Here is a 16,469-nt window from a genome sequence, read left to right as displayed (position 1 = left end):
AAAATCATGAAATATCAACCTGGATGCACGTTTGTGTTTGACCCAGGATATCCAAGACCATCAGAATAAAGCTATATGTGTAAGCAATGTTGAGTTTCACCATCATTTTGCACAATACCTGCATTTTGTTGTCAAACTATCAAGGGCTACTGAGGTGCAGATTTCTTGAAACTAGGGGATTTTTAATTTGAGAGAGTTAGATATTTCAATATTGAGCTTACATCTTGCCTAAAGATAAGTGCTTTCCTTTAAATGGCTACCAAATTTACACGTTTAAATTAGATATTGGAAAAGCATTAAATAGTGTTGGGAAAGTTAATAGACAATGGGTCACAAAAAGCATAAGAAATGATATGTCTAGTCTCAGGATATTAGTCTGAGAGTCATCTTCAAAATTAATAAGGAATTCTCAGAGATGAAAAATGAGAGTGAAATGATCTGCAAAGGTGTGTTATGCTCCCATAACATAACATGAATGCATTAAAAATATAGGAAAATAAATTGTAAGCCATCTGTTCTACATGGGGATATCAACACACATAGTGAAAGGAATATGATGCCTAACACTTATTGTCTACTCAGTTTGCAATTTGTGTAGGAAAAGAAAGAAAACATACATTTATAAATCTCTAGTGGATCGTCTGGGAAGAGTCTCATCCTTAAAACCCTTTCCTATAGTATATAGCTAGGGTAATCTGGAAATGCTGCTAGGCAAAATTTGCTACCAAGATGTGTCTGTTACTATTAGTACTATTTATGACCAGAGTCTCAAAACACCGCCCTGGGTGGTATTATTGGTTTAATTACATGTTTATGGAGCGCCATCTAAGAGATATGCATTTTGAATGAACAGTTATGGAACTTACCTGTGAATAGATATATGAGCATTTAAACCAAATGAGATTCTAGAAATGTATAAAGGATCATCTTTAAGCCTTTTACCCCTTTCTGAGAGGCATATGAAAAAAGGTCTTTTGCAGGTCTATTAAATATATTATTTTTTCTGATCCATGAAGGGCTCCAGCCTCTGCAATATCTAATGGGACTTCCCTTTCTTCCTGGAATTTGTTGTCAAACATATTCCTTCCCTGTATTATGCCAATAAAAGATCATTCATCTATGTTATTTTATATTATTATCGTGTTCTGTAAGAATGTTTATGGTTTGTATTCAGGCTATGTTGGCATATGTTGCTCTACATGTGATTACTTCCAGAGGAGGTGGCATGCTAACTATTTCTGTGGTTGTGTGGTGAAGTACATTTTATTGTATGCTAATTAGTGATAGCGCATTCTATGGTATATCAGTTCACACTTGTAATTTTTCTTTGTGTTTGTAACTATCAGTGGGTATGTGGCCATACGATACTGATGGAATGTTTATATTACATGGGAATGTTTCTAAGTCGTGGAAGGTGTGTTGAAGTATCTTACGGAATGTTTTCCTTTTTACTGCAATTTTATAGTATATTTTCTTCAGTGTTTCATGCTGTGATTGTGCTTTGTGTGACAGTGAGATAGTCAGTGTATTTATGTTAGCACATTTATAGTGGTTTATGATAGTTGCTGTCTGTCTCAATTATGTTGCACGTGTTTTAAAACAAACAGGCTGACTTTGACTTTGGTGGGTGGAGGCATGGCCCAACGTTAAGGGCTGAGGGGTCTGCCCCCCTCCTTTTTGCAAGTATGAAGAGTGTCTGCCAGGAGGGGCAAGGGTCAGCCAGACAATAAAATCAGGCCAGACAGCCAGATACTTTAAATGTGCTATTGCCTAAAGCAAGCTTTGCCAAGCTGAAGGTTTCACAGCTCAGAGAGACTGCCCTTATCAGCCCAGCAACGCCCTCTGAGGTCCTCCTCCTCATGACAAGAGGGAGTGATTGACCAATAGAATCAGACCTGGGTGCTTCAGTGTTAAGCTCTGAAGTGCCAGAGGCAAAATGTCTGTCAATGACTCCTCATCACAGAGTGTGGGTTCAGCAATTCTCATTGAACCCTTCCCACTATGTGATGAGTTAGGGAAGGTCATCCTCTCAATGGCTGACCCTTGGCAAGGTCAGCCAATGAGATGAGTCAGTGCGATCTTACGTTCTTCTTATCCCGGAGCCTTCAGGAACCACCAATGCCTTCCTGCTGCTCTCTCCTGCCACCTGATGTCACCGCTGCAAACTGGTAAGTGCATCTCGAATGTTCTATGCATATGTGTATGTATTAGTGTATGTGTATCTGTACATGCATGTTGTGAATGTATGTGTGCACACGTATGTGCTTGTGAATGGTGGGTGTATGTGTGTGCACTTGAGAATCAGTGGGTGAGACTGAGAGTGAATGTGTCTGGGTGGGTATGAGTATGTGTGTGTGCTTATAGGTAAATGGGCCGAAGCCAGTGTGTGTACATGTGCCACTTTAGGGACTGACACTCGGTGGGTGGCCTGCGGTCAATCAGGGTGGTGAAGGACATTCCGTTGCCACCCAGGCCTTACTCCACTCTATATTGAGAGATTACCACCAGCTCAGTAGTGAACTTTGTGTCTTCAGAGGAGCCACCATCACAGCAGTTCCCTTAAAGGATCTGCAGGTTTGGGGTATTCGGCCTCCACCTTTTTGTGTTTAAAAACAAGCTCCAGAATATCACAGTATTAGTAAAGGAACACTGTTTTGAACACGCTTTTCACTCTGCCCCCTTTAATGATTTAACACAAATTTTAAAATACTTAGAATGGGCTAAACATGCCCACCTCAAGCCACTTTTTGAATGCCAATTATTGAAAACCATTGAACAGATTTACACCACCTCAAACAAAGACACTTCCTTGAGTAAAGTTTAACTTACATGCCAAGCTTACTGCAATTCTGTTCTTTTGTTCATCGAGTGAAGCATCCTATCAGAGTTAAAATGGCAGATGTCTGTTTTGGGATCCCTCATTTTATTGGCCTTGGTTTTGGATCTGCATTAAACTAGCCCTAAAGAGTACAATGTGGATGTACTTTTTTCTTTTTACTTTTCATGTAGACCTGTCAGACTGCGTCACTTATTATGAAAACAGACATGGCTTTCTCAGTAGAACCTCTCACCTAATCATCACAGGTGTTATTTATTGCACATTGGACGTCACAATAGGTAAATTAAAAAGTAATGAGTGGAATGCTTGTATTAATCTCGGCCGCGGAGAATTACACAGGGCAGCATCTCCTTTCATTGTTTTTTTGACCGCCCTGCCACCTGATGAACCGATCATTGGAATGCATTAATTAATCTCATCTCTAGTAATGACATAGGCTGCATCCAAGTTCGTCTTTTGTGATATTTATTAATGGCACATCATTGCTGGTGATGTTCAATAATATATTTTGTATACACACAATCCAAATTGTGTAATCTTTGTCAAGGAATTGTAGAGGCCAATTAGCAATAATAATATATTACAAGCTTCACCCCTTGGCTGCGGTGGTAATTCCATCGCAGCGCTGGGTGGGAGAGGGGGAGCGCGGCGCTGCCATGCTCGTAACGGATCCACGCCATCATTAGCCACGGGCGAGCTGTGCTCATGACGGCGTTGTTCCATCACAACTCCGCCCACTCACTAATATGCCCGCACAGGCGGGGAATCAGTGCCGCATGGGCGGAGCGGCCGCAGCATGACGGAACCACGCCGTCATGAGCATACGCAGCCCGTGGCTCATGACGCCGTGGTTCTGTCATGAGCAGGGAAGGGGTTAATGTCCATGTTTCTTCACTGAATATATCTATCTATCCATTTATCTATTTATAAATATCTATTTATTTGTAGAGTTTTATATTGCGCTAACTAGACCTGGAGGTATCAGAGTGCTTTACATAGATGTGGAGTAAATAAATAGTTACATTAGTTACATTGGTTACAAGAGAACAAAAAACACAAAAAACAAGTCACAAGGAACATTGAGGGAGGTGGGGAGGGGAATTGAGCTAGTAGCTGGAAATTAGATCTAGTCAGGCATGCAGGCAATGAAGAAGGTTAAACATCAGGGGACCTATATCTCCAAATAACATAAAATGCATTTTTCATGGAAACTGTGACCTAACATATAACTACACACCGAATACCATTAGGTGCGAGAGTTAAACTCCTTTTAGGAGGAGTCACATAGCCAACTCCATGCATGTATCAAACATGTTAGTAACTAAACGTCCAGTGGGGAGATTCACTAACAAGTCAGACCATAGATGGATTATGTGGTGAAAAACTTCCAGTACAAACTGTGATTACCTATATATACACATACATAAAAACCAGTGACGGGCATATGACCAAGGCCAGAATTTAACATGAATGAGTAATAACATCAGAATGTGATAGAACTGTGATACCAAAACATGCCGAAGACTGAGACAGCGATGTGATTGAGTACCAAAACCATAATGTTAATGACAACTGAAACTATAAAGTGATTGAGTATTGAAACTGTAATTTGATTTACTACTAAAATTGTGATTGGATCAAGGTGACTTATGCTTCTTTTTAAAAACATTGAGAAGACTAGAAGGATGTTGTAAGTGGAGGGTTGGTGGAAGGATTTTTTTTACCTGAGCAAAGAAACAATTTCCATTCTACACCTTTTCTTAGCAATGAGGCCATAAGAGATGCTCCTACTAAAAATACGGAACATATCAGGCAGCTTTTTTGTATTGCCTTTCAATACAACCAGTCCTCTGTGAGTGGCCCACAAGGCGAGGTAACATAGTGGTGATATAAGGTCACAGAAAAGAGGCCTGAACATGACCTCTTCTTTGTACAGGGAGAGACCCAGATGATAAAATACCTATTTTACTCAGAATGCTTTTCCTGAGTCTGCCTGGTAGTCGAGACCTAAAAACAATCCTGAAAACACTTGAAGTACTGCTCGCCATTCTGCTGCTTATTCATAGCGCCCAGACGCCCTTCTTAGGTAACGGCCCTATTTTTATAAAAGAGATATCTAATCAAAAGCAAATCTATGTGGTTGCTGGTAATATTTTATAGAAGACAGAGTTCTGCCATACTTACTTGTTGATCTTTCCTGTAGTGAGAGCACTGATAATCCACTCCAAGTCTAGGGTTTTGTAAGGGATGAGTATTATAGTGGCATTCTCGTGGAGATTGTGAGCACTCTCAGGGTAGATGAACTGGTGAGTGGTTTTGCTTCCAACATCAACTTCATATCCCACTGTGACTGCTTTGTTCATTCTGAATCACACAAGGGAGAAAAATAAATTTGCTGGTCGAAGAACCTCCGTTTGACACTGCTTTGAATCTGCCTATTCAAGTAATCAGAAAAAAGCTGATTTTGAAAATAATGGTGGATGAGAAATACATTTAGTTGTACTCGAGCCATTAACATTTATAAAATGTGCAAAATTCTAAGACTTAGCGGGAGCCTTGCTTGTAGTCATACAGGGTGAAAAGGTCTATATAACTAGAACTCTTAAACTGAAATTATCAGTTGCTGTCGTAGTTGTTATCACACCCAAGGATTGGTGATTGGACCTCAAAAGCTACCACACTAGCTTTGAGAAATTAGAAACATTTAAAAATGAGAAACCAGTTCAAAAATGAAAAGCAACACAAAGATTTGTATTTCAAAGAGACTTATTATTTATATCTTTGAATCAAACTCATTATGTAAGGGTACATAATCAACTTAATTAATACCAAATCTTAAGTATAAGGAAACGGACATTCATTCCATAAATACAAAAGATCAAGAATCCAGTCTGTATAATGAATGAAAAGGACTTCTTGTTGAAATAGCCAGTAAGTCACATGGAGATAAATGCAGACATGGAATGGTAAGTCGACGTTTCGGTCTTATATGGTATTTTCCCAAGACGATCATCAGGACGAAGGATTAGTATGGTATAGATGACCCTTTTTTAAAAAAAAAAAACAGATTACACTGTGTGACTTCTGAACAACGATTCAGTTAGTGATGTCACACGCTTGGGAATTCACAAATATCTCCCTTGGACGGCGTTCGGTCAAAAGTACCAAGCCAGATTGTGGTTCTTGACAATAGAAATAGAATAGAAACCAGATTCAAGTTTTAGAAGATTGAAATTATCCGTAGACGGGAAACGCTGCAACCGAGGTATCTGGTCGGATAACCACACAGTGTAATCTGTTTTTTTTTTAAACAAGAAGTCCTTTTCATTCATTATACAGACTGGATTCTTGATATTTTGTATTTATGGAATGAATGTCCGTTTCCTTATACTTAAGATTTGGTATTAATTAAGTTGATTATGTACCCTTACAAAATGAGTTTGATTCAAAGATATAAATAATAAGTCTCTTTGAAATACAAATCTTTGTGTTGCTTTTCATTTTTGAACTGGTTTCTCATTTTTAAATTTTTCTAATTTCTCAAAGCTAGTGTGGTAGCTTTTGAGGTCCAATCACCAATCCTTGGGTGTGATAACAACTACGACAGCAACTGATAATTTCAGTTTAAGAGTTCTAGTGATATAGACCTTTTCACGTTGTAACATTGAATTTAAAAATAAAACCCTTGCAGGTACCCTTCTTTCATACATATTGTTTGCCCGAGCCCGCAAGGGTATATTGGGTTACCCACCCCCTCTTAGCATGTAGTCATACAGAGCACAGTACACAGGCAAAGTAATGGAATATTCCATATATGAGTTACATAAAAGAACAATAAAAAGAAAAAAAAGCAAATCAGAATACACCTTTCACTCAAAGAGAATCTCACACCCGAACCCCAATTCATACAAATACCAGTGAACAAAAAGAAAGAAGCAACCTAAAAAGATATAAAGAAGCCTCCATGACAAGAAGCAAGGAAACACATATGTATGGTGTAGTTTGGTTTGTAGCATGTTAAACAAAGATTGCATTGAGTCATAAGAACCAAGATTATAGATTATTGCAACTTGCAAAATGCACAGCAGTTATGGTTCCTACAAAATGTAAAAAATTACAATAATCACAGCTTTGAATGAATGGAAGTAGGATGCTTAGAGAAAAGAGGGGCAATCCGTTCCTTACAAAGAGTGAGAAGTAAAGATCGCATTTGCCACTGCCACTACATCCTTAATTTCATCTGTGTACAGTGTTTAAGCTGTGATGAGCTCGGGAGCTGAAACTGAAGGCAGGGACTGCAAGAAAGAGGATACCTTTTCCCTCTCTACTTCAAATCACCTTTTTCTTACTACGCTCCAAACTTGCTCAGGTAAACTTACACGCTGAGTCTGCTAATGTGCAGTTCCCTCAGCTAAAAGGCTGTCCACTACAGTACAAAGAGCAAAATAAACTACCAATTATGTACAAAGGTTTTCAGGCCTGGTTCATAGGAGCCTAGCGGGAGGACTTTACCAGGTTGACACCAAGATGTCTTAAGTGAGGTGAGTCAATGAAACCTGTGGATTTAAGTCATAATGTTTCTTAGGTAAAAAACAAGCAAACTGGACTATTAACACTCAAAACAGAAGGTTCAGCATCAGAGAAAGCAGGTGCTTCACTTTACTCTCCATTTATCTGTATGAGGGCATTTCGGTTGAAAGCTGTATCCATTCAGGTCAAGGCCTTCCCAGCACTATTAGCCTAGCTGAGGATGGCTCACCATACTTTCTACAGCTGACCCATCTACTGACTCCCATCTGCTACTGCTGTTCAGCATACACACACAGGGACCGAGCTGCCAACGAGGCCTCAGTGGAACGGGGAAGAATTCCACAACACGCCATGACTGTAATAGGCTTGCTAAATGCACGTTGCACAGATTAAATGCGCAGCCCCCTGTAAATCCTTCGTGTAAGACGTCTACCCATGTTGCATTTTACTGAATTGGGCTCCAATGAAACACCTGATGAATATCAGCACATGAATGTTTTTCGTTGCAGAGGTATGTGTTTAGTTACATGCAGACACAGTAGAAATCTTGGCAGTTGTACTCATTGGCAGTCTGGCTATTGCTGGAAATCTCATAGGCAATCTAATCAGTCAAAATTGTTTACCATCTACCCGTAGGCTCACCACTTTCAAATGTGTGCTCTGGCTCACAGGATATGCAATCTGGAGGACTGTGAAAGAGATTCGAGCTGGTATTTGTGACCAGCCTAGGTTCTGGAGGGCCTAGATCATGTAGTTCTCCCTACTCAGGGCTTGTCTGACTGTGCATTCTTAATTCGTTGTAGCTAGACACTCAGATTATCTGAAAGACTGATGCAGAGGGCATTTACATCATCAAGACATGACAACACTAGGCTATTGATGATGGAATGCAGTGAGAAAGGCCTACATAAGGGAGGACACCTTAGAGTTTTCAAAGCAATGAAAACATCCCTGGTTACTATGATATGATGGTTTGGAGTGAGAAGTTTAAGTCTATGGTCATGCTGAGGTTCCTCAAGTCTTTGAAGTATCTAGTGCTGTCCTAGCTCAGAGTGGCAAGTGAATATAGGATGATACCACATTTGAGTATTTACATGTCTTTTGAGTTAAGTTTAAGATGGTTTCTTAGCATCCAGTGTGCTCTTTCGGACAGGCAAGTCTTCATGGTTTTTGAGGTTTAGGATGAAGTGGGTAACATCAACCTCGGTATAGCAGGTAATCTTCAAGGATCTGATGGTCATATACTACAACATTGTGGTTGAAGTACTAGCCTTCTAATATATCACAGCCACTACATCGACTACTTCTTTGTTGTGAATGAATGATTATAGGTAAATGTAGATTCACATCTACTTACCTTATTGATATTGTGGTAGCTGATGTAGTGTATGCATCAGCTTTGCAGGTTGATATTTTGACCAGGATACATTACTTTAATATTGAACTGACAAAGTCTGGAAGACTGTTGAGCATTGAGAGGTGGTGAATGAGTAGAAGGGTGCGAAAGTGACAACTTGCACTCTGTCAATGAGGTATCATGTTATCTAATTCAGAGCCATGCCCTAAATTCCTGCGTCTTCTAGTTTTTGTACTAGCAATTGTTGTTTTAGCATTAAATGCTGATGGTAAGGGTTGTCCTGCATCTCCATTCAAAATGGTGGTGCTTTGAGGTCCTCCCAAGTGCAGCGTAAGGTCGAGCTCAAGCTTCTTACAGTTCTGAATTCTTACTATCTGTCAAAGAGAAGTCTAGTTTGCTTCATGAGGCTGGAGATACGTGAGAAGCATGCTTTTCATTGAGTATACCTAAGGATACCTAAGTACAGACCTATACTTAGGTCTGTACTTTGGTCAACAACATTGAATCATTGGTCTGCCTTTGAATGAAGATCCTGGGCAGTGAAAATGCAGTGATGAATGCCCCTCTCCTAATAGGGCAAGGTGGCGGTCACTGTGAACTAATGGCAGACGGTCCACCAGGTCAAGGGTTTTTAACAGCAAAGCCGCCTGTGGCTCTGCAAACAGAAAGACAGTGGTTTCCCTACCTTTCAATGGAGCAAGGGTGGTCTCTCTTTGCAAAACTCTTAATTACCCCCTTTGTCTTTTGGTGATCTGCTTAGAAACTGGGCTGATCCATCACAAAATATCCGAAACCCATCTAAGCAAGACATGGGCTTGAATGGGAGCCGGAGAGGCAAGCAGAAGGGAAATATCATTAACATTTTGGCCCTGGCGAGCAGTCAAGATACTAAATTAAAGTGTGACTCAAAAGGTTTCAGTACACATGTATGGAAACCAACCAGCACTGCATTTTCCATGCAATATTAGACAATATCAGGGCCTGCAAATTGGAATATGCGTTTCCTCCGACACAAATTACTTGATGTATTAGTTAATTGTAATATTTGTTAAATTGTAGCTTCTTCACTTTTGTGGTCATAGTATATTCGTGAGGTCAAAATAAAGAAATCTAAAGCAATATATCCCAGCCTTGATGACTGCATTGTTCAATCCACTGTTTATGTAAAGATGTGAAGGACATTTGAGGAAAACTAAAACTGTTGCTTGAAACTGTGCACATTCTTCATTTATGGACATGGAAAGGAAAGAAAGTAATATTCTTCTGAAAACCTAGCCAAATATTTGAATCGAGAAAGAGGTTGTTCCCACTTTTTCTTCATATATAATTTTGATTCACAAACAACGAGCCAGAACAAAACATACGCATGCAAAATAAAATTGTCAAATAGTGCGTTAGCTCTACTCCATCTCTATCTAAAATAACATTATTAAATAGTGAATTAGCTCTATCCCACCTCTATCTCTTTGCAATACATTTATCCCATCATCTAAGGTGAAAATCTTGCTAGACATTACCTTACACTTCTAAAGACCATTTTAAGAGAAACCTGTTTCCTCTGCAGATGGGACTGTGGGACATAGTGCAAAAGAAAATCTCCACGCAGATGTCTGAAGGTTTTGTATGAACAATGGCTTACAGCTAAGCTATAGCCATTTGTTATTCAGGTTACCAATTCTCTATCGTAACTTGTCACAAAAAAAATAAAATGCAATGATATAGAAATAATGTAATTTTTTTAGAACTACGTCGTGTGTGTTCAGTGAAAGTTCTACTTTTAGGCACTAAACGTGCAATTCATTTAAAATTGGAAAAAAGATTTGCAGGCACTGTGGGTCATATGTAGGAATTTGCAGAACTCCGGCGTTTGCGAACCGCAAACGGCCATTTGGTATGTAGGTGCCACATAACAAAATAAGGAATCGCAAGAATTGCGATTCCTTATTTTGCTCAAGCATTTAAGGAATCGCAATTTTGCGATTCCTTAAATGCTATGTAGGGGTGACTTTTAAAATGTGATTTTTTTGCTTAAGGAATCGCAAAATACCACCTACTCCTAGATTTCCTGTCAAAATGCACTTTTTTTAAAATTCAACGTGCCATGAGGCGCACATACATGCCCTTAGGGCATGTATGTGCGCCACATGTACTTACAGGCACATTCCAAGGGTGCTACAGGTGTCCTTTGGACACCCTGGTACCCTTGGAATTGCGATTCTCAAATTGCGATTTTCTCATAGAAAATCACAATTTAAGAATGTATCCCCATTCATTCCTATGGGCCAGTTGGCCCATAGGAATGAATGGGGCACTCATTCCTTAATTGCGATTCGCAATTTGCTAATCGCAATTAAGGAATTTTAGCAATTCGCAAAAATATTGCGATTTTTTATCTACATTCCATTTTGCAATTCTCAAATAGCGATTCCTCTCAAATAGCGATTCCTTAAAAATCGCTATTTGAGAATCGCAAAATGGAAATTACCTACATATGCCCCCATGTTATTTTTCTCATACCCCAATGCTATCTCACTCACTTAAATTCGCTATTCAGCCAGTTTCTTTCACTCATTGCTTTGTGCAGTATTTTGTGTTTTTTTGTGTGTTTTTACACTATGTGTGTTCCTTTAAAAGATCTTCCACCTTTTTAGTATGCAGAGCCTCCCACTGACAGTCTTTGTGCTGTACATCCTATCATGCTTGCTCATTTTCCAGTCTCTCTCTTATCCGAGGTGTGATTTGTTGACAAACCCACCCCTAATGATTACTGCCATGTACGTGTTCCCACATCATCAATTTTTAGAAGCCAGCAAGCAACAATAAAACAAAGCTTCTTTACTCACCGCAAAACAAGATCATGGCCGTCAATCCATCTTCCATAGCCCGAATCCCTCAGATTCCCAGAATTTCCTACCACAGCACATCTTCTACACTTGTATGGACTGATCTTCGGAAAGTCGGAATCTCCAGAAATGGTCTTGAATACCTGGCTTATTGTTTCATTAAAAGGTCTAGGATTGGTATCACTCTGCAACTTCTGCAAGAAAAAGTAAAATGAGAAGCCATACAAACTGAATGACGTTTTGCAAATACTAACTTTTGCGTCATCTCCTCAAATGTTTAAATGCACATATACAGCATGCTGACCACAGGGATAATTTCATTAGAATCATCAAAGGAGGGAAGAGATTTCACAAGGCCTCTAGCCCATGATGATATCACAGGAAGCGAGATTAGGTGAAACCTGTTTATTTTAAATAAATAATGTTTTTTAAACTTCTATAAATAAATATTATGAGTTACCTGGCAAACACAACCATCAAAAAGTAAGAAATACTTATTTCAAAGTCAATGTCAGAGAGTCTTCTATAGCGCAATATGTCACCGTTAGGTCTCAGGGCGCTTGTAGACACAGTGAGGCTCGCCGGGTCGCTATTAGTTGGGGAACAGCCACGTCTTTAATTCCTTGCGAAAGGACATATGATCTGAGATGGACGAGATATGGGGGGTAAGCTTGTTCCAGAGGTGGGGGGGAGATAAGAAAAAGACCGGTCACCCTGTCTCGCGGGGTGTACTCTTAGAGGAGTTAAAAGAAATTTAAAGCTAGATCTCAAAGTTCTGGTAGGCTGGTATTTATGCAGCTTTTTGCCTAGGTACCCATGGGCCAGTATGATAAAGACTCTTATGTATGAGGCAAAGAGTCTTAAATTTGCCTCTCAGCCTAATAGGTAGCCAGTGGAGAGATTTCAAATTGGCACAGGAAGATGATCTCCGGGGTAGATCCAGAATAAGTCTAGCCGCAGTGTTTTGGAGGGTTTGTAATTTGGCATAGAGATCGTTGTTAATAGAAGCCAGTAGGGCTTTGCCACAGTCCACTCAAGTCATAATTAGGCCCTGAATCAATGGTTTACGAGATTCGATTTGTAGTCACTTGAAGATCTTACGCAATTTGCGGAAGATACCGTAACAGGTGCCCACTACACGGTTTACATGAGCTTTCATCGACAATTTATTGTCGATAGTGATCCCCAAATTGCATATAGTTGATTTAGGAGATGGACAGAGGTCCAGTGACTGGGGCCACCAGTCGCTAAACCAGTGATCTTCAGCCCAGCCAAATAGAATTATCTCCCTTTTACTCTTATTCAGTTGCAGTTTATTTTGACCCATCCAGCTATCAATTTGGGTCATACAGTTCTTGAACCGAATGATAGTGTCCGAACGGTCAGGGCCGAAGGTTATCAGCAGTTGGGTATCATCGGCGTATGATACCATTTCAAAGTCGTAAGATCTAATTATCTTGGCCAAGGGAGTAACATACAAATTGAAGAGCATGGTACTCAAAATGGATCCCTGCGGTACTCCAAAACATACTGATCTACTGCATACTGCCATAGGACCGAGATGCACCGTGGTAGATCGATCTTTTAGGTAATTATTAAACCAGTCCAATGCCTTCCCCTGGACCCCCATCTCCCAGAACCGTTGAAACAAAATGTCATGGGAGATGGTGTCAAAGCGGCTGATAGATCCAACAGCACCAAAATAGCTTATTCCTTCTTGTCTAAGGCAAGCCTGATGTTGTTGATCATTTCGACTACCGCTGTATCGGTGCTGTGTGCCGCACGGAACCTCGATTGAAAAGGATCTATCAGACTCTGCCCTTCTAGATAGCAGGTTAGTTGTCTATTTACTACGGTTTCAAGGACTTTCCCAAAATAGGGCAACAGCGAGATGGGCCGATAGTTGGCTAGTTCACTAGCATCTGATGTAGGCTTCTTCAATATGGGCCTGACAAGGGCTTTTTTCCATCTGACCGGAACAATAGCTTGGTTCAGAGAAAGATTGAGGATCTCAGTAAGCCTTGGTATCAGAGAGGGAGCCAAGTTCTTAATCATTCGTGGGGGTAAAGGGTCTGTAGGAGAACCAGATTTGATTTTGATATTAGCCTCTAAAACCTGCTTCCTGGTTACTGGTTGGAATTCAGTCAACAGGGAGATTTGTGGATCGCTTCTGGTGGTTGTCTGCAGATCGATCCCTTCCTCCTGCAGTAAGGACCGATATATAGCCTTTATTTTCTCGTCAAAAGAGGAAGATAGTTTGTTGACCCACTCCTGAGAAGGAGCCACAGAGGATCGAATGACTTCAGGGGTGGTGAACTCTTTCATAATTTTATAGAGTTCTTTACTTGAATTGGCTGCCTTGTTAATCCTCCCAGCTAAATACATCTTTTTAGCCACTTTAATGTTGTTTAAATATGCACAGTGACTTTCTCTGTAACTAACTTTATCTTTGGCTGTTTTCGTTTGTCTCCAAAGACGATCTGCCCTCCTGTTAGCTAATTTCTGAGTTTTGAGTTCTGCAGTAAAGCAGGGCGATGGTTTATGCTTCCTCTTAACTCTAGAAAAAGGCGCTATTTTATTCAATGTCGTTGAGATTGCCTGTTCAAAATCATTGACAGCTACCTCAATATCACTGGTGTTCAGAACGGCTACAGAGTTGAAATTGTTAGCAAAGGAGACAAATGTAACTTTGCGCCAAGGTCTAATCATGACGCTTTCATTGACTGGTCTTATTACCGGCTCCTTGGCAGGAAGACTGAACTGTATTAAATAATGGTCTGTCCACAAGAGCTGTACGGGTTGATCCACGATGATCCTGGTGGAGTTCGTGAACAGAAGGTCAAGAGTATGACCAGCCTGGTGGATAGGACCCACTACCAATTGTTCCAGGCCCAAAGTCTGGAGAGATGTAATCAATTGGTCGGTGTCGGGGTCATGAGCCAGCTCGGCATGATAATTAAAGTCGCCGATCAAAATGAAATTATTGGCACCCTAACACAAGGAGCAATACATTCAACTAGTTGGTTTACAAAATTGGCTTTATGACCGGGCAGTCTATAGACTAAGGCTCCTGTCCAATTCTTAACAGATTGTGACATTAGTTTGAAAAGTAGTATTTCTGCTTTTTCTAGATGCAGAGAATCTATTATAATGGTTTCTAAAGAACCTGCCATTGCAATAGCTAATCCCCCAACTCTCCCTACTGCTCGGCCCAGCCTAGCTAGCTTATAATACGAAGGGAAGGCAATGGCTACTTGGAGCCAGGTTTCAGTAATAAAGCAAACTTCCGGTTTTTCTTGATCCAAGAGAGTCCAATTTCTAGTGCATGTTTGGGAATTGACCGTGCGTTGAAATACATAGCCTTCAGGGGTGGAGGGATTTCTCCTGTAGCTCTGGCCTTAGTTGTGTATAAAGTGGATGGCTCGAGAGGGATGTGATCCTGGCTCAGGGTGATCTCCTCGCCTATAGTATGTACAACCATGCTGGAAAGGTTGCTTATTGACACAAGCTCACCCCTGGTATAACAGATTTTAGCCATAATTACAATGTCTATAAAAACAAGACCCCCAACAGGCAGGGGTTCTGGTGGCTGGCGGCGGTCTGGCGCGGACGGGCGCAGACGGGCCTGCTTTTGGTGCGCAACTAGACCACCGACCAAGCTCACCAGCAGAAACACCGCAAGTGGTAGAAGCTGAGAGCCCAGAATAGTCCCTCCGCTACAAATGACACAAGCCGTGGCGGAACGGGGACGGCGGGCAGATGAGGTACATTTGATTAGAATAAAGATGATTAGCAGCGCGAAAACAGTGCTCCCTCAAAACAAGTGAAACAGTTCTGCACATATCGATTGAAACGTACTATGCACAAAGGAATTTAAAAACACACTGCGGTGAAACAACAAGTCTGGCCTCTAATGCTGCCCAGTGATTACTGGTCCACTACGCGTCCCCACCCCAGCCATGTTCAAATAGGTGCGGGAGAACGCCAACTAGACCACCGACCAAGCTCACCAGCCAGAACACCCAAACTGGTAGAAGCTGAGAGCCCAGAATAGTCCCTCCGCTACAAATGACACAAGCCGTGATGGAACGGGGACGGCGGGCTATTTAAATTATTTGTGTAAATACTGGGACGGACTAACCCATCTGACCATCTTACAGTGTCTGCATTTATATACAGGGACAGAACAAAAGCAAAAGCAGGCCTCCCTTAAGTGCCTGTGAAGAGAAAGCAAGCTGTGTGCCTTTGTTTACAAAAGGGGGTGGTGATGGACGGAGCATCTGAACCAATCAAACACCCACACCAAGTCAAAAGATCTGGGTTTAATCCATCACCTTTCTTTAGCCCACTCTGCCACCCCAGTTCAGACATGGCCATATGCGAATCAGTCTGACCCTGTGCCTCATGGGAACAATCCAGCCCGAACTGCCAAGCCATGCCTTCCCTGGACCGGAAACAAGCTTCCGAGGACCGGTTTCTGGCATTACAGCCGTCTTCAGCCCGGCTTGCTTGAATCCAGTGGCAAAGTGAGCAAGGGACTCACGTCTGAGCATACCCTGCCACACTTATGGTGGCCAAAGTATGCTCAGACGTGAGTCCCTTGCTCACTTTGCCACTGGATTCAAGCAAGCCGGGCTGAAGACGGCTGTAATGCCAGAAACCGGTCCTCGGAAGCTTGTTTCCGGTCCAGGGAAGGCACGGCTTGGCAGTTCGTGCTGGACTGTTCCCATGAGGCACAGGGTCAGACTGATTTGCATATGGCCATGTCTGAACTGGGGTGGCAGAGTGGGCTAAAGAACGGTGATGGATTAAACCGAGATCTTTTGACTAGGAGTGAGTTTTTGATTGGTTCAGATGCTCCGTCCATCACACCCCCTTTTGTACCGCTTTGTTTCCCTCT

The 16,469-nt window shown here is 41.2% G+C and overlaps 1 protein-coding gene across 2 annotated transcripts in view; it reads right to left on the bottom strand.

Annotated features, from left to right (window-relative positions):
* Positions 1–16,469, bottom strand: part of LOC144828502 (CMP-N-acetylneuraminate-beta-galactosamide-alpha-2,3-sialyltransferase 1-like) — a 289,516-nt gene that overhangs the window by 82,882 nt on the left and 190,165 nt on the right. For both annotated transcript variants that reach the window (XM_078686726.1, XM_078686727.1), the window contains exons 3-4: positions 11,570–11,763; positions 5,024–5,203 (exon numbers count right to left, since the gene is read on the bottom strand). In XM_078686726.1, coding sequence (XP_078542852.1) covers positions 5,024–5,203; positions 11,570–11,763 — 374 coding nt within the window. The remainder of the gene's footprint in view (positions 1–5,023; positions 5,204–11,569; positions 11,764–16,469) is intronic.

Source organism: Lissotriton helveticus, chromosome 4_1 (genome assembly GCF_964261635.1).
Source record: "Lissotriton helveticus chromosome 4_1, aLisHel1.1, whole genome shotgun sequence".
NCBI classification, from domain to species: domain Eukaryota; kingdom Metazoa; phylum Chordata; class Amphibia; order Caudata; family Salamandridae; genus Lissotriton; species Lissotriton helveticus.
This window is presented reverse-complemented; position numbering and strand designations above follow the sequence as displayed.